Here is a 25,945-nt window from a genome sequence, read left to right on the forward strand (position 1 = left end):
TTTCTTCTGCTTCATCTAGTCTGCTGTTGAACCCCTCTAGTTTATTTTTCAGTTAAGTTATTGTATTCTTTAGCTCTGTGCTTTCTATTTGGTACTTTCTTATATTTTCTGTCTCTTTGTTGAAGTTCTCACTGTGTTCATCCATTCATCTCCCAAGTTCAGTAAGCATCTTTATTACCATTACTTTGAACTGTTTATCAGGTAAATTACTTACTTCCATTTCATTAAGGTTTTTTTCTGAAGTTTTATCTTGTTCTTTCATTTGGAACATATTCCTCTGTTTCCTCATTTTGCTTCATACTCTGTTTCTATGTATTAGGTGAAACAGCCACCTCTCCTGGTCTTGAAGGAGTGGCCGCCTGTTGGAGGTGACCCTTATTGTTCAACCCTGCTGTAGCTCTTGGTTGTCTCTCAGACCTTTGTGATTGTCCAAGCAGCCTGTCTTATCTTTAATAGCTCCAGTAGTTGAGGGTGTGCCAAGATCTGTTAGGGGAGGAGCTCAGTCAGTACCGTGCTTCAGGCTGACTGGAAACCAGACCCTCGGGCAGCAGCTTTTAAAGTGTGCAGGTATATACCGTCCTGTGTAAGCCCCACTGCCCACCAGACCAGATGATCTGGAGGTGTCTCCTGGGCGGCAGTCACAAAAATTGGGGCTCCAGGCAAGTGTATAAGCTTCTTTCTAGGAGATACTGGCGAGCTGTAGTGAGGCAGAGGGAGAGCACAAACATGGCGACCCCAGCTTACGTTCCCTCAGAGCAGCTCCATAGGCCTCTAGGTGTGCGCCAAACCTGAAGCCTGCCCCTCAGGCCGAAGCTCCTGGACAAGCAAATCGGCCTCTTCCTCAGAAAGACTGGGGGTGTGTTTCAGCCTGCTGTCTGTGCCGTGTCCTGGGGGTGGTAACCTGCCCAGAGCTTTCTATCTGATTGTTAGTGGGACCCAGGAACGCAGGCCCTCTGGCCTCCAGAGCCAGGTGATCCAAGGGGCTTCTCTTAGGCTGCAGCCACAAAAAGCAGGACATGAGACTTAAAACTGGGGCACCAGACATAAGTTAAAGGTCTCCTCTGGGAGATACTGGTGCTGTGGAGCATGGGAGAGGGAAAGCATGAAGATGGTGCCTGCTGAGGGAAGAAAAACAAGAAAAAATGGCACCCGCTGGCTTTAGCAAGACGAGGAGAGCACAACAATGGTCCCCACCAGTGGCTCCTTCCCCAGAGAATGTACCAACAGGCCTCTGCCCCTCCGGCTGACACTTTAAGATTAGCAAATGCATCTCTTTCACATAAAGTCTGGGCGCTTTTCATACAACTGCTTCTGCACTGGTCCCTGGGGTGGGTGAGTGTGCACAAGCACTGTAAGAGCCATTTGTTTCCCAGTTAGCTACAGCCCTTGGGGCTCGTCTCACAGGTGCAGGTCTTAAAAGTTAGGGTGCCTGATGTGGGAGATGAACCCTTTGCTCCTCAGGGAGAAGCTCCAAGTTGGTAAGTTCCCTCCCAATTGTGGGTCACTGCCCCGGAGGTGGGGTTCATAGTGAGATTGCGTCTCAGCCTCTCCTCCCTGCCTCCATGTGGCCTTTTCCTCATTTGCTGATGTAAAGGAGTTGCTCGGCTAGTCTTCCGGTCTTTTGCAGAGGAAATTGTTCCATATATAGCTGTAGATTCTGTGTGTTCCTGGAGAGGTGCGTTCAGGATTTTCCTCCTTAGCTATCTTGAACCCTCTCCCCCCTTCCTTTGCCATTTTATTTAATGGGTTATTTGTCTTTTTGTTTTTGAGTTGGAAGAGCTCCTTATATATTCTGGAACCATATCAGATATATGATTTACAAATATCTTTTTCCCATTCTGTGGGTTGTCTGTTCACTTTCTTGATGGTATTCTTTGAGGTGTAAAACATTTTAGCTTGGATGAAGTCCAACTATCCACTTTTCCTTTTTTTGCTTGTGCTTTTGATGTTATAGCTAAGAAACCATTGCCTAATCCAAGGTCACAAAGATTTACTCCTGTGTTTTCTTTTTTAGCTCTTACATAATGGTCTTTGATAAATTTTGAGTTAATTTTTGCATATGGTGTGATATAGGGGTCCAAGTTTTGCATGTGACTGTCCAGTGGACATAGCCCTATTTGTTTAAAAGACTATTTTTTTGCTTTTGAATGCTCTTGGCACCCTTGTCAAAAATCATTTGACCATAGATATATGGGCTTTCTGTACTCTCAATTCTATACCATTGATATTCCATTGTCTGTCTTTATGCCAATACCACACTATGTTGATTACTGTTGCTTTATAGTAATTTTGAAGTCAGAAAGTATGGGTTCTTCATCCTTATTCTTGTTTTTCAAGATTTTTTTGGCTGTTCTGTGTCTCTCTTATTTCTATATGAATTTTGGGATTCGCTATCAATTCTTTGAAAAAACCAGTTTGGATTTTGATAGGGATTGATTTGTAGATCAATTTGGGGACTGTTACCATCTTAACAATATTAAGCCCTCTACTCCATGAACACAGGATGCCTTTGTATTTATTTAGTCGTCTTTAATTTATTTCAGTGATGTTTTGTAGTTTTCAGTGTACAGCTCTTGCTCTTTAAAATTGTTCCTGAGTATTTTATTCTTTTTGATGGTATTGTAAATGAAATTGCCTTCTGAATTTCATTTTTGAATTGTATATTGCTAGTTTTTACAACTGATTTTTGATGATTGAGCTTGTATCATGCAACCTTGTTAAATTTGTTACTAGCTCTAAAAGTTTTTTTGTGGATTCCTTAGGATTTTCTACATATAAGATCATGCCATCTGTGAACAGAGAGAGTTGTATTTCTTCCTTTCCAATCTGGATGCCTTTTATTTCTTTTTCTTGCCTTTTTTCCCTGGCTGACACCCCTAGTACAGTGTTGAAAAGAAGGAGAGCAGATATCCTTGTCCTCCTTCTATACTTTGAGGGAAAGCTTTGGTCCTTCACCATTGAGTGTGATGTTAGCTGTGAGTTTTTTCAAGATGGCCTTTGTCAGTGTGAGGAAGTTTCCTTCTATTCTGAGTTTGTTGGGTGTTTTTATCATGAAAGGGTGTTGGATTTTGGAAATGCTTTTTCTTTTTTTTTTCTTTTTTTTTTTTTATAATTTTATGTAAACTTTTATTTTACTTTTTTTTTTATTTGTTTTATTTTTTTCCCCCAAAGCCCCAGTAGATCGTTGTATGTCATAGTTGCACATCCTTCTTGTTGCTGTATGTGGGACGTGGCCTCGCATGGCTGGAGAAGCGGTGCATCGGTGCGCGCCCAGGCTCCGAACCCAGGCCGCCAGCAGCGGAGCGCGTGCACTTAACCGCTAAGCCACGGGGCCGGCCCTGGAAATGCTTTTTCTACAACTATGGAGACGATCGTGGTCTTTGTCCTTTATTCTATTACTATGGCATATTAATTGATTTTCATATGCTAAACCAACATTTCATTCCTGGGACAAATCCCAAGCATGGTGTATAATCATTTTTGTATCTTGCTGGATTTGATTTGCTAATATTTTGTTGAGGATTTTACATCTATATTCACAAGGGATTTTGGTCTCTTGTTTTCTTTTCTTGAGATGTTTTTGTCTTGTTTTGCTCTCAGTGTAATACTGGCTTAATATAATAAGGTAGAAAGTGTTTTCTGTTTTTGAAAGAGTTTATGAAGAATTGGTGTTAATTTTTGTTTTAACATTTGGTTTCTCCAATAAAGCCATCTGGTCCTGGGCTTTTGTGAACGTGTAGAAAGTTTTTTGATTACTAATTCAATCTCTTTACTTGTATAGGTGTATTCAGACTTTCTATTTCGTCTTGAGTCAGTTTCTATAGTTTGTATCTTTGTAGAAATGTGTCCATTTCATCTAGGTTACTTAATTTGTTAACATAAAATTATTCATAGTATTCCTTTGCAATCTTTTTTATTTCTGTAAGGTCAGTAGTAATGTTCCCTCTTTCATTCCTGATTTTATCAATTTGAATCTTCTCTTATTTTCCTAGTCAGTCTAGCTATGTTTGTCAATTTTGTTGATCTTTTTCAAGGAACCTATTTTGATTTCATTGATTTTCTCAATTTTTTTCATTCCCTATTTCATTTTTTATCATGCTTTCTTATACATCAGCAGTTCTCAATGTGTGGTTTGGGGTCCCTAAGCTTCCCTCAACGGGTCCTTGAAGTTAATATTGTTTTCATAATAAGATCAAGACATCATTTACCTTTTGCACTCTGATTTTGTCGCAAGTGTCAATCAGTGTTTTCCAGAGGTCCCATGACATTTGAAATTGTGACAGATCCCAGGGAGAAGCAGAGATGAGAATCCAGCTGTCTTTTATTAAGTCAGACATTAAAGAGTTTGCAAAAATGTAAAACAATACCATTCTTTTCACTAAAGTTTTCTTGTTTTGGAAAATATAGTTACTTTTCATTAAAAAATATAGTATTTATAGTGACATATCTTGCTAATTTAAAATGAATTATTAAATCTTTTATAATTCTCTGTTTAAATTTCTAATTCGGATTAAAAGATATAATCCACATAAAAAAAGGGACCAGCCCAGTGGAGTCCTGGTTAAGTTCACGTGCTCCGCTTCGGCGGCCCAGGCCAGGGTTCACAGGTTCGGATCCTGGGCACGGACCTACACACTGCTCATCAAGCCATGCTGTGGTGGCGTCCCACGTACAAAATAGAGGAAGATTGGCACAGATGTTAGGCTCACGGGCAGTCTTCCTCAGTGAAGATTGGCAACAGATGTTAGCACAGGGCCAACCTTCCTCACCAAAAAACAAGGGGAAAAAAAAGATATAATCCGCATAAAAAAAGGTCTTAGGAGTCTTCAGTAATTTTTAGTAGTGTAAAGGGTCACACGATTGAAAAGTTTTAAAGCTGCTGTTATGTATTATTTAGTCTTTTAAAAATCCTATGATTTAGATATTCCTATTTGTCGCTAAACAAAATAGAAGAGCTAAATAATTCATTCAAAATTTTAGATGTAGGAGCCAGGATTTAAAACTCAGTTTGTTTTGTTTTGTTTTGGTAAGGAAGATTGGCCCCGAGCTAACATCTGTTGCCAATCTTCCTCTTTTTGCTGAGGAAGATTGGCCCTGAGCTAACATCTGTGCCCATCCTCATCTATTTTGTATGTAGTTCGCCACCACAGCATGGCTTGATGAGTGGTGTAGGTCCATGCCTGAGATCCAAACTCTCAAACCCGAGCTGCTGAAGCAGAGTACACCGAACTTAACCACTACACCACGGGGCCAGTGCCTAAAACTGAATTTTTAATATTCCAGAATTTGTACCCTTTTAAAATTATACCACTCTGCCCTTTGTATTATTGTGAATAGCTGATTATTTGAATTTTTTCTTTTTCTACATCATTTCATATTCTAATTTCTTAGGATTTAAAACAAACTAATTAGTCTTTTAGAGTATTTTCTTGGTATTGTGTGGTGAGATGGTAGATACTGTATGGTCTTTCTCAAACTCTAGTGATTCTTTGGCATTTCCTCCACAGAAAGATGTGTCATGGAAATGCTAAAGAAGAGAATCCGGGATGAGAAGACCAACGTTAGGAAGTCTGCGCTCCAGGTGTGAGTTTTTTCTAGACATCATTTAATGTGCTCTCTTTTGAAGCAACAGAAACTTGGAATTCAAGAGAATATTTTAAAAACCCTCTGGGGGCTGGCCCAGTGGCGCAGCAGTTAAGTGCACGCACTCCACTTCAGTGGCCCGGGGTTCACAGGTTGAGATCAGTTCAGACCAATGCACCGCTTGTCAAGCCATGCTGTGGCAGCGTCCCAAATAAAGTAGAGGAAGATGGGCACGGATGTTAGCTCAGGGCCAGTCTTCCTCAGCAAAAAGAGGAGGATAGCAATAGATGTTAGCTCAGGGCAGATCTTTCTCACACACACACACATACACACACACAAAAACCTTCTGGCCATATTCAGTACTTAACTTGTTTTTCACTTAATGTTAGTTCACCTTGACCCTGTTATATATATGTTATGTGGATGAACTGAAGAATTATCTGTTGTTAAGGTTTCCTACTGGGTTGTTGGCTTTTTAAGAATCACCAATTTATATCTTTAATTTCTTTTTTTAGAAAAGGGGGTCTTAACCTGGAAACCATAGATAGATTTTGATAGGATTCATGAAGCCCCTGAAATTGTTTGCAGAAATATTTGTTTATATAAAATGTGTGTCACATTTTCTTCAGGGAGAGGCCTGAGCTTTCATGAGATTCTAGAAGGTAGGATGTTACCAAGAGGAGGAATGAATCTGTGACCTCAAAAAATGTTAAGAACCACAGATGTAAAGGAAGTATTTTTGTCTACAGTGTGTCTTTTCACTATGCATAAATCGTCACTTCCTGTTGCATATGCACCTTCCAGGTATTAGTGAGCATTCTGAAGCACTGGGGCGTCTCCAGCATGAAAGAAGAGCTGTTGATTCTGCAGGAGCAGTGTCGAGACCCTGCAGTGTCTGTCCGGAAGCAGGCCCTACAGTCTCTCACTGAACTTCTTATGGTGAGAGGCAAGGCATTATGTATATAATACATGGTATTTTATGTTAAGAATAGTTCAGCATAATAATTACCTGTTGCTAAATATTAAATTAAGTTTTAGAGACTCTACCAAGTCTGCTGTAAGACTATATAGTGTAAGAGAAAGGAAGAAGTATCTTTCAATTACATATGATAGATTACATTTCATATTAAATATAATTATGAACTAATGTTAGAGTATGCTAATGGTTAGCCTTTTCTTGACTTCAGTTAAATATCACATAAAAATATGAATTGTAAAATTAATTTTGTTAGGCCAAAGGCCTAGATTTATTTTTGTCCATTAAGACCTATTAGATGATATGCCAAAAGAGCAGATCCACTAATCCTATATATAATTTACTTCTGCCAAATAATTAGCTTTTGAAGAATTTTAAAAGAGTATTTATTTCTTTATTTCATGATAGAAGACATTACACAATGCATATTTTGACTTTCTCTGTCAGCATCTATTCTAATTGCTCCTTGGGATAAATATTTATTAGTCACTCTTGATCTTGAATTACAAAAAGTGCTTATTTACTACCAGTAATAAAATAATGACTTTATAAGTTTAAAATTTCAGTATACACTGGTTTACAGTAACTGGGAATTGAACTTTACACATGTATTTCAGATGGGTTTTTTTTTCACTTTTATGGTTTATTTGTGGTTGTGTGTGTGTGTGACTATTTTTTTAACATGTCTCAAAACACTGATCACAACGTCACTGATTTGTATTTAGGCTTCTAATGGTGTTAGACTTGTTTCTGACTTCATAATTCTTAACTCCTAAGGCCCATCCTAGATGTGTCCAGATACAGAAAGCATGGCTGATGGGGATCATCCCAGCTGTAATGGACTGTGAGAGCACTGTGCAGGAAAAGGCCCTGGAGTGCCTTGACCAGCTCCTGTTGCAGAACATTAAGCATTACAGTAAATTTCATAGTGGAGATGACAGCCAGGTGCTAGCTTGGGCACTGCTTGCTCTCCTCAGTACGGAAAGCCAGGAACTGAGGTATGTTAATTATATCACTTGTTTTCCTTATAGAAGGCGATAAGTGTTTTTATTATAAATTTACATATTGATCTTGGAAAATCAGCTTTCCAAATTACTTAGTATATATGGAGATTCAATTTTGGCCTTTTTTTCTTGACCTAATTCAAGTCTCTCAGCATTTTTTTGGTGACAGTTTTTTTGTGAAACCTTTTATCACTTCCTTTGCTTTTCCCTGAGTGTTCTCCAGTTTTAAATTGATATCTTGGGCCGGCTCCGTGGCTTAGCGGTTGAGTGCGCGCGCTCTGATGCTGGCGGCCCGGGTTCGGATCCCGGGCGCGCCCCAGGGCACCGCTTCTCCGTCCAACGCGAGGCCGGGTCCCACGTACAGCAACTGGAAGGATGTGAACCTATGACATGCGGCTGTCTACTGGGGCTTTGGGGGGAAAAAAATGAATAAATAAAATCTTTAAATTGATATCTTTGTACATAGTGGAAGGCACTGATGGATATGGTATATTAGTATTAACCCTCTACAATAATGATTATTATGAAAGATGACTTCCTAGTTCTTACAAGGTAAACTTTTTCCACGTTTTATTGGATTGGTTGACTTAACAACACTGAGTATTTTTTCCAATTGGTGACGTTTGTTGAGCACATACTGTTCAATGAGCGCTGTGGTGAGGGGTTAGCGCCTACGCTGCAGTCATCTTCCAGTGGTGAGCAGACACTGCGTGGTGAGCGCTGTGGAGAGGGGTTAGCGCCTGCGCTGCAGTCATCTTACAATTGTCTGTGTGTGTGCTGTCTGGACTACCTTTTCTTCTTCCTTTTTTATCATACAAAAAAACACTTTCCTACTTATTTACATGTGGTTTTGGAGGAATTATCATACAGTAGAAAGAATAATAGATTTAGTATCACAAAATATTATTCTGTGGCCCTGGCAAATCCCCTCATCTCTCTGGGCATCATTCTCCTCATTTGTAAGAACAGCCAGTGGATTACATGATCTATTAAGGTCCCTTTTGGTATTAAAACTCTATGACTGAAAATGCTCATGAAATACTTTTTTAGTACCAACTATATGCTTTGCTGAAATTCCTAGAAAGGAGAGGAATTTAGCCAGCAATAGAATCAACTGCTTTTTCACTTTTCTTAAGGCTATCTCACTATACACATCCAACATATTAAAGCTTCAGGGTGATGAAAGAGAGTAGCCATTCTTCTCAAAAAAGCAGGAGAGGCCTACTATAGCTCATAAGAAGCTGTCACGAGGTTTATTTCATTTATTTTTCTTTTTTTTTAAACTTTCATGTTGAAATATAACATGTATAGAAAAGTATACAAGCCATAAGGTCAATAAATATCAAAAAGAAAATATACCCATCTCACCCAGGTCAAGAAACAGAAATTACTAGGCCTAAGAAATACCCTCACACTCCCTTCCAATCATCCCTCCCTCGTCAAAGGTGGCCACTACTGTGATTTTAACACTCTCAGTTAGTTTTTTCTACTCTTCAACTTCATATCAGTGGAATTATATGATATGTACCCTTTGTGTCTGACTCCTTCTACTCAAAGTAATGCAAGACTCATTCAAGTTATTGTATGTAGCTACGTTCATTGCTCTGTGTGTGTGTGTATGTGTGTGTATGACATTTATGAGTAAACTACAATTTATCCATTCTACTGTTGATAGATAATTGGGTTGTTTCAATTTTTTGATTATTACATATAATGCTGCTATGAATATTCTTATACATATCTTTTGTACACACCTACATGCATTTCTTCTCGGTGTATACCTAGGAACAGTGTTGTTGAGTATGTTTTTATTCACCTTCGATAACTATTGCCAGGCAGTTTGGTTGTGGTTATACCAATTTACATTCACTCCAGCAGTATGAGAGTTCCAGTTGCTTCATATCTTGGCCAGCATTCGTATTGTCAGCCTTTTTCTTCTTAGCCATTTTGGTGGATGAATATTGGTATTTTGTTGAAGTTTTAATTTACAGTGCCATGTTGACTAGTGAGATGGAGCCTCTTTTCATCAGTGGATTAGCATTTAGATATTCACATTTGTGAATTACCTGCTCAGGGCTCTTGCCTTTTTTTTTTTTTTTTCTTAGGGTGTCACTCTTTTGCTTGTTCATTTGAAAGTGTTCATTATATATTCTATATACAAGCCATTGTTTTACATATTTTAAATATCTTTTTCCACCCCGTAATTTACATTTTTATTCTCTTAATGGTATCTTTTGATGAGTTCAGTTTGTCAGTGGTTTTCTTTATGGTTAATGTATTTTTAAAGAAATCTTTTCCTACTTCAGGGTCATATAGATATTCTCCCATATAGTAGAAATTTGATTTTTTTGTTTCTCCGTTTTATAGTTAGGTCTTTAACTTACCTGCAGTTAAGGTGTGTTGTAGCTTCCTTCACAGGCTTTGTTTTCATTTTAAGGTAGGGGAAACCGCCTGTGCATATTTGAAGTCAGAAGGAAAGGGACCCAGTAGATAGAAAATATTGAGGATGAATGAAGGGGATAGGTAATGAACTTTCTGAAAAAGAAGAGTATATGAAAGGATGCACTTTGTGAAGTAGGAGAACTTCAGAAATAAAACGGAACAGAGAGAATAGGGAGAGAGAAGTGCAGAACTGGAAATAATATGAACACTGGCACTTTCTAGCCTTTCTTTTCTCGGTAAGGTAATAATCAGAATATTTGCCCAGTATGATGATGTCGTAGCAGCATATGCACAATATCCAAAAGGTGGAAGCAACCCAGGTGTCCATTGACTGATGAATGGATTAAAAAATGTGGTATATACATACAATGGAATATTATCCAGCCTTAAAAAGTAACAAAATTCTGATACATGCGACAACATGGATGAACCTTGAAAACATGCTAACTGAAATAAGCCAGGCACAAAAAGACAGTTATTGTATGATTCCACTTATATGAGATACCTACAATAGTCAAATTCATAGAAACGGAAAGTAGAATGGTGTTTACCAGGGGCTGTGGAGAGGGCAGTGGGGAGTTATCGTTTAATGGGTGCAAAGTTTCAGTATGGAGTGATAAAAAAGTTCTGGAGATGGATAATTGCACAACAATGTAAATGTACTTAATGCCACTGAACTGTACACTTAAAAATGGTTAAAATGCTAAATTGTGTTATGTATGCTTTACCACAATTAAGAAAAAAAAATGTATTTGCCTAAAGTTAGGAAGGAGAGGGTAGAATTAGGGGCTTAAATGTATAGAAGTTTTGGAATTAGCCATTGTAGGAAGTGAGATAGGGCAGCAGTTCTCAAAGTGTGATGGATTCATGAGCTCAGACTGTTTTTATCATAATATTAATGTTATATGCCATTTTTCACTCTTATTCTTTCACAGTAGTACAGTAGAGTTTTCCAGAAGCCATATGATGATATTGAAACAAGTTAAATACAGAAGCAGATATGAGAATCCGCCTGTCTTCTGTTTAAGGCAGAACATAAAGAGGTTTACAGAAGTATAAGGCAATGCCACTGTTCTCACCAAGTTGATTTTGTTTTAAGCAAGAGTTATTTTTTTTGGTAAAACAATGCATTATTTATGTTAACATTGTAATGGGCGTATTGTTATTTTTAGAATTAATAGTTAAATATTTTTAAATTTCTCAGTTTTAATTTCTAGCATGGTAAATATTGATAGATATAACCCACATAAACAAAAGCTCTTCGAGGTGGTCGGTAATTTTTAAAAGTTTAAAAGGGCTCGAAGATGAAAGAGTTTGAGAGCCACTGAGCTAGGGAATCAATTTTCAAAGAGGATTATTGAGAACAGTAAGGGATGGTGGAATAGAGTTCTATAAACATTTGTAAACAAGATCTTGTGCTAAGTTCTTTAATAAACAGAAAGTAACTAGAATAACAAGAAATGTTCAGGAAGAGAGACTTCTCAGAACAGATGACCTTTGAGTTTGAATCTTGAAGATTAGCAAGGGGGCAAAAGGGCATTCCCATGGAAGAAACAGCCAGTGCAAAGCCATGGAAGTGTAAAGTAGTGTGTGCTGTTCAGGAGCCACGGGATTTCAGTGAGGCTGGGGTAGCAGTGCTCACTGGGCCGTGCATCAAATGAAACTAGAGAGTAAGCAGACTCAGGTGTGGAGAGCTGTAACAGCATGCTAGGAAGTCTGACTTGAGATTGAAACAGAGTGGGGGGACCGTGGATGAGTTTCAAGTGGGTGAGTGATACAGGATTTTATATTGTGAGAAGTAGAGCCAATGGATTTGTGTTCTGTGACCAAGAGACAGGACTCGAGTCAGCGAAAACAGGCTGCTGTTGAAATGATTTAATTTAAAGATGATGAGGGCCTGAATCAGGGTGAAGGCAGTGGAAATGGAGAGAATGGGTTGTCTTTAGAGCTGTTTCACAAGTGGAAGTGTAAATTTAGTGAAGATTTGGTTTGAGGATTGAAAGAAATCAGTGTACTTCCTCCACTCAGGTTGCTCGTAGTCTAGTGGAAAAAGACAGAATAAATACACACTTCTAGTAGAAAGTGAGGTATAGGAGCAAAGACAGAAGGCATGTACCGTTTGATGATTTTTTTTTTTTTTTTTTACTTTTTTTCTTTTTTCAGCGTAGGATGGCTTCCTAGAGATGGAGGCATGAGCTAAATCATTCCCAGAAGTGGAATGAGTAGAAAGTAACCAGGCAGCCAAAATGGTGAGGGTTTCAAGGCAGGAAATAGCAGTGCAAAGGCTTAGAGGCCGGAAGGTTCCAAGAATTCTAACTAAAATGACTAGTCAGTGGGATTACCATTGACTGAGGTACGGAAAGCAGAGGTAGGGCAGCTTGGGGAATGGAGTGAGGGCTGGAGATAGAAGTCCAATTTTAAATGTGTGCTTGCAATGCTTTGTCGCATGTCTGAGTGGAGAGCTCTTGGTAATGAACGAGGTCACCCAGAGTTAGGTTGTAGATAAGAAAAGAGGACTAAGAAGAGAGCTTTTCAAAATCAGCAATTAAAGTGATTGGAGGAAAAGAAATTAGTGAAGGGGAAAGAAAAGAGATCAAGCAGGTAGACCAGAGTTTAAGGGCATAAAGAGTAGTCAGTAATGTCTAGTAGAGGTCACATAAAATGGGGACTGAGGAGTGTCCTCTGGTTTTGATATTAGGCTAGAGGTCAATGGTGCTTTTCAAAAGAACCAGATTAGTGTTTGTTGAATCACATTCTGACTTGTTAGGGAATGGCTTGTGATCAACAGTAGGGCTAACTAGGGGGTAAGTTGGGAGGCCTTTTGGGAGCTGCTCAACTGATGTGGAAGGATGTGTGAATTGTCAGAGAGGAGCCAAATTTGAGATTTTAAAACTGGAAGTTTAGAGAATTTTTTCCCATTCTCTTGGCTTCCAACAGTAAACATCACTTAATATTTTGTGTGATTCTTGTTAATAAATCTTAAAATATTTCTTGATTGCATGTATCATTTTGGACAGTCATTACATATAAATTATGTTGGAGCTATCTGCAGTAAAACTCTAGATGTAGATGGATAGATTATTAATCAATAGCTAATTTATTAATAAGACCATTTATATGCGTATGTTTGTGTGTGGATGTGTTTATTTTGTTATAGTTGCCTTCCGCATGCTTTGAGAATTCCTTTTTTTTTTTTCATTTAATGAGAAAGTCTTGTTAATCCGTGTGTGTATGTGTGTGTGTGTTCTCCTAGCAATCTAAGAAAAATTAATTGGAGAAGTAGTGTTTTTTTCTCTTCACTTAAGTATATAATACTGCATTTGACTCATGAGTCATATGATCTCATTCAGTGCTGTGGGAAGAAATAAAATAAGAAATGATTTAAAAACAACAATGACATAACAAACACTTTAGATTAATACATCAGAAGCATTTTTTTGTTTTGTTTTAAAAAGGTTTGAAATATGTATTTCTGAGTGGTATTGGCAGGGCATAGCAAATTTTAGTTCATTTAATATTACCATATTTAAATGCTAGGATGTCATTTCTCTCCAATCCTTCCATTGAAAACAGGACAGTGTCTACATTTTTTGTCACTAAAACCCTATAAACTCTGGGTGCATTTGTTATTGGTAACCTATCCTGCATGTTTGTATATAAATTTTGGAGGGGATGAGGATGAGAAAGTTCTCAAATGAATTGTGAAATTTTATTTGCTTTAAAAATAAATTCTTTATGAGAGGAGAAATAAAAATATACCTTATTCTGTATAATAGAAATTTAAAAGATACCTAGTTTGGTATCAAATGTGCCACTAGCTAGGAACCTCTGCATGGATGTTTCAAGTGCCAGAGGAATCCTGGAGCAGCAGCAGTTGATACTCTTTCACTGAGGGGCTGATCTGAAAGTTTTGTTTATTTGTAGTTACAGCTCTGCTTTCCCATGTTTTTTCCAGCCGCTATTTAAATAAGGCTTTTCATATCTGGTCCAAGAAAGATAAATTCTCACCCACTTTTATAAACAACATGATATCCCACACTGGCACGGGACATTCTGCACCAGCCTGGATGCTGCTCTCCAAGATTGCTTGCTCATCACCCAAGCTGGACTACACCAAAATAATAGAGTCCTGGGAGAAAATCAGCAGGTTTGCATGCTTATAATTTAACCACTGATAGACACTAAAGATTCTGGGAAACAAAGCTCCAAGTAAGGAAGTGGGCTATTTCATATCTGTTTGTATACACAAATCTTTTCTTTAAATTCTGGCTTAAAAACAAACATGAAAAATAGAATCACTTTTAAGCCTTCAGTTTATGCTTTGTCCAAGTATATTAAGTGCCTTAATGCTCCTACAACTTGACTCCTAAACTATGCTGCCCTATTTCCTCCAGAACTTCCTCCTTCTAATCCAGAAGAAATGATTTTGTTGGCAGTAATGTTTACTTTGGTTCTATATTGATATTTCTTCTGTCCTTTTCCTAGTCAACAGAATCCCAATTCAAACACCTTAGGACATATTCTGTGTGTTATTGGGCATATTGCAAAGCATCTTCCTAAGAGCACCCGAGACAAGGTGACTGGTGAGTGTCTATTGGATAATCTTGAAAAGGCATTGCCACTCACTTTATTTGTGTTTTTTAAGCAGTTAAACTTCAAGGGTTTTGACTTTCTTTTTAGATGTCGTCAAGTGTAAGCTGAATGGATTCCAGTGGTCTCTAGAGTTGATCAGCTCAGCTGTTGATACTTTACAAAGACTCTGTAGAGCATCTACAGAGACCCCTGTGGAGGAACAGGTACCCTGCGACCTCCTCTGGATGTTTGTTATGTATTGATTGTACTCAGACTTATGGCTCTGTTTTGAAGTTTGAGGAGTTTTCTCTGTAGAGAAGCTCTAGGATGGGTTGTCCCCAAAAGCTGTTACTATATGTGACAAGCAATTAACATTCCCCAAGAAGATCTTGCCTGCTAAAGACATACGGTTCCTTGGTTCTCAGTATGAGTGCCTTCTAGGAATGCATGCTTCCTGGACATATACTTCCTGGTGAGGACTCTGGAAGGTAATCTGTTAGTAAGTGATAACCCAGGTACGTGTGACAGCTTTGTTTCTCCGCCTCCTTCACTTGCACCCTCGTTCCAAGAATGCTTAATAGATGGTCTTCCACCCAGTCAGGGGGCTCCCTCCAGACCAGGAGATTTCTGATCATTTAATAAATCAGTCCTGGAAAATGCCTATCCTGTTACCTGAGGCTCTGTTATTCCCATATCTCTTGCTGTATCATGTCCCCAAAGTGGCCCAGAGCCTACAGCTACTGTTTTATATAGATTCATAAACACAAATCCAAACTAGTGTTTTATGAGAGACAGAGGGTTACTTTGACTCCCTAAAAGGTATCTTTATCAGTATTTCTAATAAGTTATTTTATTACTATGTATTCTGTTTTTGTCATGAAATATACTCCTAGACAGTGCTAATCATAATGAAAAATTTTAGGACTGGGGATTATTAATAATGATTCTAGAAGTCAAAAAGTAATTTAAATGATTGCTGGAATATATTTGTTTCCCAGAATAAAAAAATTATTGCTTCACCTGAGGTACCTAGCTGCCTTCCTCTGCTTCCTTTTCTTGTGAAAGTTCCTTAAAGAAAGTCCTCCCTTGATAAGGTACATTTTCTATTTGTAGTAACAGATATAATAGAACAATATATTGTAACTTTTTTGGTTAAGACTTAAAACAGGCTGAAATTTACTTAACTAAAAATGCCCAGCTCTTTCCATAGAAATGGGGTCTGGTGGTTTGCTGGCACATGCCTTTTGGCACTTTTTGGTGAAAGGGATACTTGCTTTATTATTTGATTTTTCTAGCCGTTTATCTCTAGATCCAAGAATTGTATGAAGAACTTTTAAATAAGGAACATTACCTAAGTAGGGAGCATATTTGAATAGCAGAAAACAGATTTTTTTTTAAAAAGCTGGTAATAAGGAAAGAATGATGTAGGAAAAAAGTATATGGCAGATGTGGCCGACCCAGTGGCGTAGGGGTTAAGTTGGCGCATTCTGCTTCAGTGGCCTGGGGTTCGCCAGTTCGGATCCTGGGCACAGATCTACTCACCACTCATCAAGCCATGCTGAGGTAGTGGCCTACATAGAAGAACTAGAAGGACCTACAACTAGGAAGAACTAGAAGGACCTACAACTAGGATATACAACTATGTACTGGGGCTTTGGGGAGAAAAAAAGAAAAAGAGGAAGATTGACAATAGATGTTAGCTCAGGAACAATCTTCCTCAAAAAAAAAAAAATTATATGGCAGATTACGAAACTGTGATCTTGTAAGTTTCAGTGGCACACAGCTTATTAGTGGCAGAGGTGTGCCTAGAACTAGGGTCGCTGATTCCTTTCCCAATGTGTTATTCACCAGCACTGGCTGGAGGAAGGATGATCTGCACTGTGAGAGTCGGGGACATCAGAAGCCATTGGCTGCTTGGTAATGGTCCACAGTCGTTAGAACAGTGAGTTATATTGTTAGAGTCTGTGAGGAAGACCACGAGTTGTCTTCAAATTTAGAATTTGAGAACTGGAAGAGAGGTAGAACTTATCACTGTGTTAGAAAAAGGGCCAAGGTTTTAGCTCTGCCAACACTACCTCCTTGGTGGTAGATAATGGACTAAGGCCCTGAGATCTTCTAGAATCTTAGGATATTTTAAATCCATATGACTCAGATATTTCCCCTAAACATAACTTCTCTTTTTCTTTTCTCTGTAAATGAACATTCTGTATTTTACTGAGGAAAAGAAATTACCCAAAGAGTAGATGCCAGCAGTATATATGAAAAGATTTAGGTCTTTGGGCATTTTTGCTATCTATATGCTTGGTATGAGTGAACAGTGTTTTGTGGCTATCACTAAAAAAAAATCTATAAGATCCTGGACTGTATTAATAGAAATAGTGTCTAGAATAAGAGAGGTGATGGTCCTGCTCTTTGCTCTTTGCACTGACTAAATCTAAGTTGACGTGTTCTATAACTCAATTTAATGACAACTCTTCAGAGAAATGTTGATAAAACTGAATATATTCATAGAAGAGCAATTAGATGAGGGGATTACAAAACAGGATGTGTAAGGAGCAGCTGAAGGACCTGGGGTGTTTAGCTGGAGAAGGGGAGAATTATGTGGGATAGGCTGCCTAGCTCAATTCAGATATATGAAGGACTTTCAAATGGAAGAAGAACTGGATGTATGTGGCATTACAGAGGACCAGTCTGAACCAATGGGAGACAAATTCTGGCCAAGTGAAGAAACACTGTACTGAGGTCTGCCTAAAGTGGAGAGACTTGACCCAGAACACGTCCCTGGTCGTAATGGAGGTGTTCACGGAGAAGCTGGACAACAACTTGAGTCCCTTTGTGGAGGGAGTCCCAGCACTGCACGGCCCTGACGGCTCTCTCCATATTCCGTGATTCTGAAAGTTATCACTCAGACCACCCAGCCAAGCTCTAGGCTTCAGGGCTCAAACAAGTTAGCCTTTGTCCCTTTGTCTTCTCATCTGCATAGAGCATATGGATTTCAGAACCTCTCTTGGCCAATGTTGTAGTCCAGGTTGTGCAATCTATTAAAATCTTGAGTGTAGTAATTCTTTAAAAAATAATAAAAACAATAGTTTTGAAACATTTTAGGCCAAGTCAGACTGAAAAACATTTGGATCATAATAATGGTTTGCCAACAGTTTGGCAAACACAGTACCATTTTGTGGTAGTGCTGCTAGGCACTGGGATGATGGTTGAGACAGAGTCCCTTCCTGAGGCACCTAACAGCATAGTAGGGGAGACATGCACCTCAACAGATAATTTCAACATAATAATTCCTAAAATAGAAGTGTGCATAGGGTAACATGAAAGTATGGGGGTGGAGCCACTTAGCTCATCCTGGGTACTTTGGAATGGCCTCCTAGAGAAAATGATATCAAAGAGTTGTAGAATGTGATTGCACTCCCATGTGCAATGTAAGTGTAGTTAGATGTGTGGGCTGGAGGTGGTAACCCCTTGAGTTATTTTAACTAATAAGAGACACTGAAAACTTGTCTCTAATGAACAAGTTTCAGAAGAATAATATCTGTTCTTTTTTATTTTATGTCTTTTTAAAATACACTATTTATTATAGTAGTTAATTCACCATCTGCATATGCCAGAAGAATTGCAATGCTTTTCTCTATTATTGGAGGAGCGCTGCTATTATAGATCTCCTGTGAATTAAAGCACTACATCTTCCTCAGTATGTGCCTGTTGCTCTTATGGGGCAAATGTAGAAAGAAAGAAGATATTGTAAATTCCACTCAGCCAGTTCTCATTGCCAGATTGCTAAAAGAGCAAAAGTACAAAAACATGATGGCTAGGGTTTTTCACAGCTTCTGGCTTATACATTTGACGATCATAGAGTTTTTCTGAGAAAATTGCATTTCATGGGTTATCTGGTAGCTATGTGGGATCCTTCAGAGATGACGTTTGACTTGCCGTAGGAATTACTGAAGCAGGTGTGTGGGGATGTCCTCTCTACCTGTGTGCACTGCCTCTCCAACGTAGTTCTGAAGGAAGGTGGAGCCGACAATATGGATGAAGACCTGTTGGTAAGTGACTACTTTTGTTAACCATTCTTTTCTCTTCCTTTTATATCAGTTGAGGTTTTTTAAAGATGACATCGTAATGTGTGTTTCTAATACTATTAGCAAGAAAACGGTTTTCCTAGCCTTGAGTTTACTCTTTTTTAGAAGAATTTTTTTATTGATGACCTATTCATTTTTTTCTCACATACTTATTATCTGGGAGGAAAACTTGATGGTATACACTTATCCAGTTTAATCCTATGAGAACCTGATCCAACAGGGAAAACACAATGTGTATGGTAAGCTTGGTAGAGTCAAGCCTAGAGAGGTAATAAGGTGAGAAAATAATAAGGCGACTATACTCTTTGTTCTTTTGTTTGGTTCGTTTGATGTTTTTTAAAATTATAATGTGTCTGCTCAGCTGTTTGAATATCAGACTATAGAACTAGGGAATAGTGCTGAGCAGTTCTAAAGTCTAAAATAAAATGAGGTATTTGAAAATTGAAAAGACAAATGACCTTGGAGCAGCAAGATTGTATGACATGGTGTCCCTGCTTTGGAAACTGTGTCAGTGCAAGAGATTCCTCTGAGCCAGTAAATGTGGAGCCAGTCTTCTGATTCGAGTGGCTGACCATCAACAAAATATGTTGTGGTAATTCTGATTCCAACATCTGACACTGTCCGGGAAAGAAAATAATGCGCTGCTTTTTGATGCCCTTGGGTTTAGGCTATCGCTTACCCAGAATTGGCCATTTTCCTCATCTGTTTGAGGATTAGTAGAGCATCTCTCTCCTGTGTTCAGTTCCTGCTTTACCACCTTACACTGGTACCTAGTGATCGAAGACCATGTGTGGATTTGTTAGAAGAGAAGACCATTTGTGCCTGAGGTGTTAATACGCACATGGTTCAGTCTTAAGAATATCCTTATCAATCAGAGTCTGGACGTTTCAGGTCAGAGGGACACGATATGTGGAAAGGCCCTGACCTGGGATTCTGGGAGGTCTTGCTCTTCTGATTGATCTGGGCAGTCACTGCTCAGACTAAGACAAATGCTGATTATGACCAGTGAGTTTTCCCCCTAAGATTGTTTTTTCAACTGTTACATATGTCACCAAGATCTAGCCTTCAGTCAAGATGTATATATGGAGAAGTTTTGCCCTATATATATATTATTTACTTCACTCTTCTTTAAATATAATTTAAATATTCCTTTAACCCACTAAGATATAGTATGTTAAGGATTTTTTAAACACACATACACTTATTATTGGCTTTCTTACTCTAAAATAAGCCTTTATTTAATGTTTTACTATTTAGCATCACCCCTTCTTTTTTAAGATTAAAAAAAAAACAAAAGGGCCGGCCCGGTGGCGCAAGCAGTTAAGTGCACGCGCTCCACTTTGGAGGCCTGGGGATTGCCAGTTCGGATCCCGGGCGCGCACTGACGCACCACTTGTCAAGCCAGGCTGTGGTGGCATCCCATATAAAGTGGAGGAAGATGGGCACGGATGTTAGCCCAGGGCCAATCTTCCTCAGCATAAAGGGGAGGATTGGCAGATGTTAGCTCAGGGCTGATCTTCCTCACAAAAACAAAACAAAAAAAAGAGAACTACTTAACTATTAAGCTGAATGTCCTTAATAGACACACAGTAGTGGCAGCTGTGAGGGAGCAGGTACTCATAAGTTTTTGGTAGGAATCTAAATAGTAAACTAATCTAGGGGACAGTTTGGAGATATATTTTAAACTGTACAACAGTTTATAAACCCTTTAATGCTGATGTCACTTCTTACAGAAGTAAAACAGTATTCAGAGGTACAAAGGTGCCGTCAGAGCTGATGCAAATGATAGCAAAGGGTTAGGAACAATGTGAAATGTTCGTTAGTAGTGGAATAGGTTATGATTACATCCATAGTTTTTAACATCCTCATGTAGTCATTAAACATATTTATTGCATATATTGATGCTAAAGGATGCCTAATATTGAAAGTAATAATTGCAGCCTTCAAAATACTGTGATTAGTAAGTGTATAAGCAAAGCAAACATAAAGCCATGTGACTATGAAAATACTTAGAAAAGGAAGTTATACACAAAATCAATAATGATGTCTTTGGGTGGTGGGATTATAGGTAGGTGATTCTCTATGCCCGTTTACCCAGGACAATTGTGGTTTATGCCTGTTATCACAGCATAATTATTAATAGCACCCCCTTTTACTTGCAGAAGGATCTAGATTTAGATGATAAAATCATATGGTCACCCTAATTTTAGATGAATTTTATTAAGTAGTGATTGAATTTTTACAAAGGCCGTGTGTTTTTATGAAAAAAATAGTTCTTGAAATTTGGGGGACAAAGTACTCCATTGACATATCCTTAATCTAGCTAGAGTTAATTTTTCTTTTGCCTTATTTTACTACAAAACTAATTCTCTTTGCAGGTGAAGTACATTTTCACCTTGGGAGATATAGCCCAACTCTGTCCAGCCAGAGTGGAGAAGCGAGCCTTCCTTCTGATTCAGTCCATTCTAGCTTCCTCTGCTGATGCAGATCATTGTAAGGCACCTGAAGTTGTCCTCCGCACATGCTGTCTTAAGGCTGGGCCCCCCCCCTGCAGTGCTGTAATAAGCCCTTTTTCCTTTCCCTGTAGTAGCATCATCTCAAGGTAGCAGTGAAGCCCCCGCCTCTCAGCTGCTCTCTCAAGTCAGAGGCTCTGTCATGCCTTCTGGGATTAGAGCACATGCCATCATTACCTTAGGTAAGTAAGAATAACACGTAGAGAAAGTATTGCTTGTGCAATCCAGTTCTGTGTGTAGCTTTTCATCTCAGGTAAGCCAGCCTGAGTAAATGTGTTATATACTGCTGAGCTTATAGTTACTCTAGCTCTTGTGAGTTTTGGGGGTGATTCTGAGAGGAGGAGTGCTCAGCTCCATGGGCATACCAGAGGGCTGATAATGAGAGCTGTCCAAGATGATCAGACTCCAGATACTGGGGAGCTTTTGTTTTTTATGTTAATTTATTACAAAAAAATTCCTGTGATTTTGTCTTAATACTGATAGGGTAGCACCATGAAGTCTGCTCCTCAAGAGCTGTATGCCAGACACTGCACTGAGTTCTGGGAATGACAAAATACATTTACAGTTCAGTTCATAAAAGGAAATGGTTTATTTGATGCTTTCCAGAACTGGTAGATGAGCTATTAAACGTATTTCTCCATGAACTCACATTGTTGTTAATCTTGAAAACACTGACCTCTATGCTATAACTTGAATTTTTTTCTTTAGTGTGATAGAGTATTTTATGCTGGATGAGAGTTACGAATGTTTTTTGTAATAATGGTTATTTTTCAGAAATCTAAAGATTGTAAATAAGAGCAAAACATTCCCCAGGCCACACAGAAAAACCATATAAACAAACAAAACTCCATAGTAAGTTCCTTCTGCTAACTATGAACAAGAAATAAAAAAAATAAGATGATCATTCTTTCCTGCTTACCTAGCTCAGACTTCAAGTTCATTATTAACTTTTTAGCTTCTTTAGAGTATGTGTATAATCAAAAGTAAAATGTATCATCTGTTAGATTTTATTGGTCTTTTCAAGGTAAGTAGATAACTCCAAAATTCAAATGTTTACTTTAAAAGGAAGATAATTTTACTACAGTGAAGGAACATCTCCATCTCGTAGTATCTATCTCATGAAACCCTAGAGGATGAGGGAGGGGTGTTTTTCCTTAAGGTATTTTGAACTTCCTCGTATTTAGTATGGATCTGCCTACCTTTGTTTTTTGTTTGTGATTGTTGACGTGATGTTTTAACTTTGACTAAATAAAATCCATAGCAAGATATATCTGGAGAAAATTTAGGCATAGAATTAGAATAGAATAGAGTCAAGACGTTTTACTCTCTCCTGTGACAGGTAAGCTGTGCTTACAGCATGAAGATCTTGCAAAGAAGAGCATCCCAGCCCTTGTGCGCGAGCTTGAGGTGTGCGACGATGTGGCTGTTCGCAACAATGTTGTCATTGTTATGTGTGATCTCTGTATCCGGTACACTGTCATGGTGGACAAATACATTCCCAATATCTCCATGTGCTTGAAGGATTCAGATCCGTTCATCCGGAAACAAACGCTCATCTTGCTCACCAATCTCTTGCAGGTACATATGAGAATTAGGCCTGTCATTTATTTGCCCTTCACCGTTGCTTCTGGTTTAATGGAATATTTGAGTAGCATAGGAAATGTGCTGCTTTGTAGTAGAATCCAAAAATAATTAGCTTCATCTCTGGTTTAAAATGTCACTCTTCTAGTGTTCTGCACAGCCTTTATACATATCATTATTTCCTAATATTCATTTTGGGTGTTTGTTCAGATATCCTGTCAAGCAGTGTGAAGTTTTGTTTTTGCAGATAAAGAGCATGTAGAGAGAAAAGCACACTCAGTGGACAAGTCGTTCTGGTTCCAATTCCATCATTCTCCTTGGCTTTGAACAGTCAGTGTTTCTCAGACATAACTTCTTCATTTGTAAAATTAGGGTCATAGTATTTACCCTGGCCGTCTCACAGAGTTGCCCTGAGAGTCCATGAGTCATTTCAGTGTGTGAAAGAACTTAGTGAGCTGTAACTCTCTACAGAGCATTAGATATTTTTATTCACATTGAGAGCATAGGTTTAGCTTATGATGATGGGAAAATAATATTTGATCTTTAAAAAGAAGACATTTAACGAAGTTGTATATCTATTCTCATATGTTCTATATACTCATTTTTTCATACATTATATACCTGACAAAGGCACCAGTGGCACTCTCCCTTCAAAGCTATAAGCTTTGAGTCATTTTCCTAATAGAGTAGATCTGATGCTGTTCTACCCGCATATTCCTCCACTTCTCTGTGACTAACAAGTGGTGAGTGCCGTCAGGATGGTTGGGAAGTGAGTGCTGCACACTGCGCTAACATGCCCCAGATGGGCTGAGTGCTGACAGGCGTGATGGTAAACACAAGAACATTAACGGTTGAGTATATGACTGAATACATGTAAGGTATGAAAATTCATCCTTCAACATGCCGGTTTCTCTTTGTATAGGAGGAGTTTGTGAAATGGAAGGGCTCTCTGTTCTTTCGATTTGTCAGCACCTTGATAGATTCACACCCAGACGTCGCCAGGTAAATCTCCCTCACATGGCAGACAGCTGAATGATTTACCTAATTTCTGGTATACATGAGATCTCTTTTCTTTAAAGTTGGTTTAGAGTTGAGTTATTTAGGATTTAGTGAGCTTTTGGCAGTTGCCAGAAAATTAGCAGATTATTAAAATACTAAGCTATATAACAAAGCTTTATTTTGCATGTAAGTTAAAAAGAAACTCCTCATCCAGACTGGCCATTAAATAATCTCAGCATTGACTACATTTGCTGACACTGCTCGCTCTTCCTGAAGGAGTAACGGAGAGCAGTTTACGCCCCTGTCATAGTAAACTATGTGGAATAGTAGCCATGAACTGTGGACTTAACTGTGTTGATTTGTAGGCCAAAACAATGTTAGTTTTAATAAAGAGTTCAGACTTTCTTTGGTGCAGAAATTATAAGGAATTCTAAGAATTAAGACAGAATCGCACAGTGTGAAATAAGTATAAAAATTACAAGGCTTCTTGGAAATGGGTATTCCTTGAGAATTGGAAGGGAAGGGACTTGCTTTGCCACTTGTTAATTCCTATCCTTCTGTAATTTTTTTAAAGATTTATTTCCAAGGGATTGGGAAGTGATCTCAGAATTTTAGGTTATGTTGTATGAATAATTCTTCTTAAAGCAAGTCTGCAGTGGGAAAACAGAATGTTGAATGCTGTGGAAAAGCTACCACAATTGGGAAAGGTCTTCATAGAGTTCACCAGCTATAAATAGCTTATAATAATGGGTCCCTCTGGTTCTAAATATGGTCACCAGTGATTTGCTCTGTGTTCCATGGAAGAATTTCTGTTCGGTTTCCTTTGCGTATAATTTTCTGAAGAGGAACATTTTGCATAATAATCTAGTAGAAGGTTAACATTCTAATTAATACTGTCTAGAGTCAGAAGCAAAAACCTGAGGCTATTACTTTTTCTTTTTCTTTGTTTCTATAGTTGGGAAAGGGCCCTGAGAGCTGTGCAACGCCCCTTACCTTTACCCTGCTGCCCTGGGACTGTGCTCAGGGCTCATCACACGGTGCTGAGCCCAGGAGTGGGCGTGATTAGAAGTGCTTGGAAGTTCTGTTATTTAACCTGCGTTTCTGTGCTTTCCCACCATTGTCAGCTCCTATACATTTTCATTAAAAAGAGCATTGATCAGTGCGTAAAATATACGCAGAACCTGTCATACAGGGATCAGAGCATGAGTCAGAAAGAAACTAGGAGGAAGATAGAGATACTGTAGACTCAAGCGAGATCATCAGTGCCTCTGGTAGCTTTTTAATACTTCCCCCTTAAATCTTTCCGTTATATCTCTGCAATCTGGGTTTGTTTAAACCAGGGTTCAGGTGTGGACCATGATTTTCAGCTTTGAAAAGCTGATGACTGCCTTTGCTAACTATAATTTAAATTAGTCTGTTCCCCTAGTTTTAGCCAAAGGTCAGACTATCTGCTTACATTAAATACATTAATTTTTCTATTTGTATCTGCTAATACAGATTTCCTAAGGGTGTGTAGTATCAGTGCCTATTGAACTAGTTTTTGTTCCAGGTGGATTTCCTGATGATTCTGGCATGAGCAAATTTGCATGATAATTTTAATTGGTCATATAAACCCAAAATTTGGGGGCTACAAAATTGATATATTTTCAATATATATTTTCCTCTCTGCCCACTAGGTGGTGGCCTTGTAGTACAGTAGTCACAGAGTGATAGCCATCTAACAAGTGGATTGTTTCAGTTTAACTGGGCAAATGCTGCAGAAGTGCAAGAAGGCAGGACCAGAGAGGTTCAAGACAAGAAAGTGACTAAAATCATGGACCATTGAAACAAAAAAGGAAGTAAAGACAGATATGGCTTGGTTTGGGAGAAAAGGAAGTAATTGAGAATCTAGAGGGCTTAGTGAAGTTTAGAACCAGTGGAATGCGGAGGAGAGAGTCAGAAAGCTCGAAGGATAGGTGGGTGTGGTCATGAAGTAGATTATTTGACATCAGAAGTAGGGTATTCCAGGTATAGTGACATGGTCCAGGATGTGGCTGCAGAGAAGCAACACAGAGTATAGATGTGAGGGTCATGACTCAAGGAAGTCAGGAAAATAGAAAGTTAGGGGTTAAATGAGCTCATCTGTATGGACATTGAAGATGCCTTGAATTACTGTCTTAGTCCATTCAAGCAGCTATAACAAAATAA

General features: G+C 38.6%; 1 protein-coding gene across 3 annotated transcripts in view; it reads left to right on the plus strand.

The window, feature by feature from the left end:
• Window positions 1-25,945, plus strand: part of NCAPD3 (non-SMC condensin II complex subunit D3) — a 67,595-nt gene that overhangs the window by 25,959 nt on the left and 15,691 nt on the right. For 2 of the 3 annotated variants that reach the window (XM_058544768.1, XM_058544771.1), the window contains 11 exons: window positions 5,508-5,581; window positions 6,388-6,522; window positions 7,337-7,557; window positions 13,961-14,152; window positions 14,491-14,588; window positions 14,686-14,801; window positions 18,522-18,629; window positions 21,044-21,158; window positions 21,253-21,360; window positions 22,518-22,756; window positions 23,682-23,761. In XM_058544768.1, coding sequence (XP_058400751.1) covers window positions 5,508-5,581; window positions 6,388-6,522; window positions 7,337-7,557; window positions 13,961-14,152; window positions 14,491-14,588; window positions 14,686-14,801; window positions 18,522-18,629; window positions 21,044-21,158; window positions 21,253-21,360; window positions 22,518-22,756; window positions 23,682-23,761 — 1,486 coding nt within the window. The remainder of the gene's footprint in view (window positions 1-5,507; window positions 5,582-6,387; window positions 6,523-7,336; window positions 7,558-13,960; window positions 14,153-14,490; window positions 14,589-14,685; window positions 14,802-18,521; window positions 18,630-21,043; window positions 21,159-21,252; window positions 21,361-22,517; window positions 22,757-23,681; window positions 23,762-25,945) is intronic. The other variant, XM_058544769.1, reaches the window with a different exon arrangement.

Source organism: Diceros bicornis, chromosome 7 (genome assembly GCF_020826845.1).
Source record: "Diceros bicornis minor isolate mBicDic1 chromosome 7, mDicBic1.mat.cur, whole genome shotgun sequence".
NCBI classification, from domain to species: Eukaryota; Metazoa; Chordata; class Mammalia; order Perissodactyla; family Rhinocerotidae; genus Diceros; species Diceros bicornis.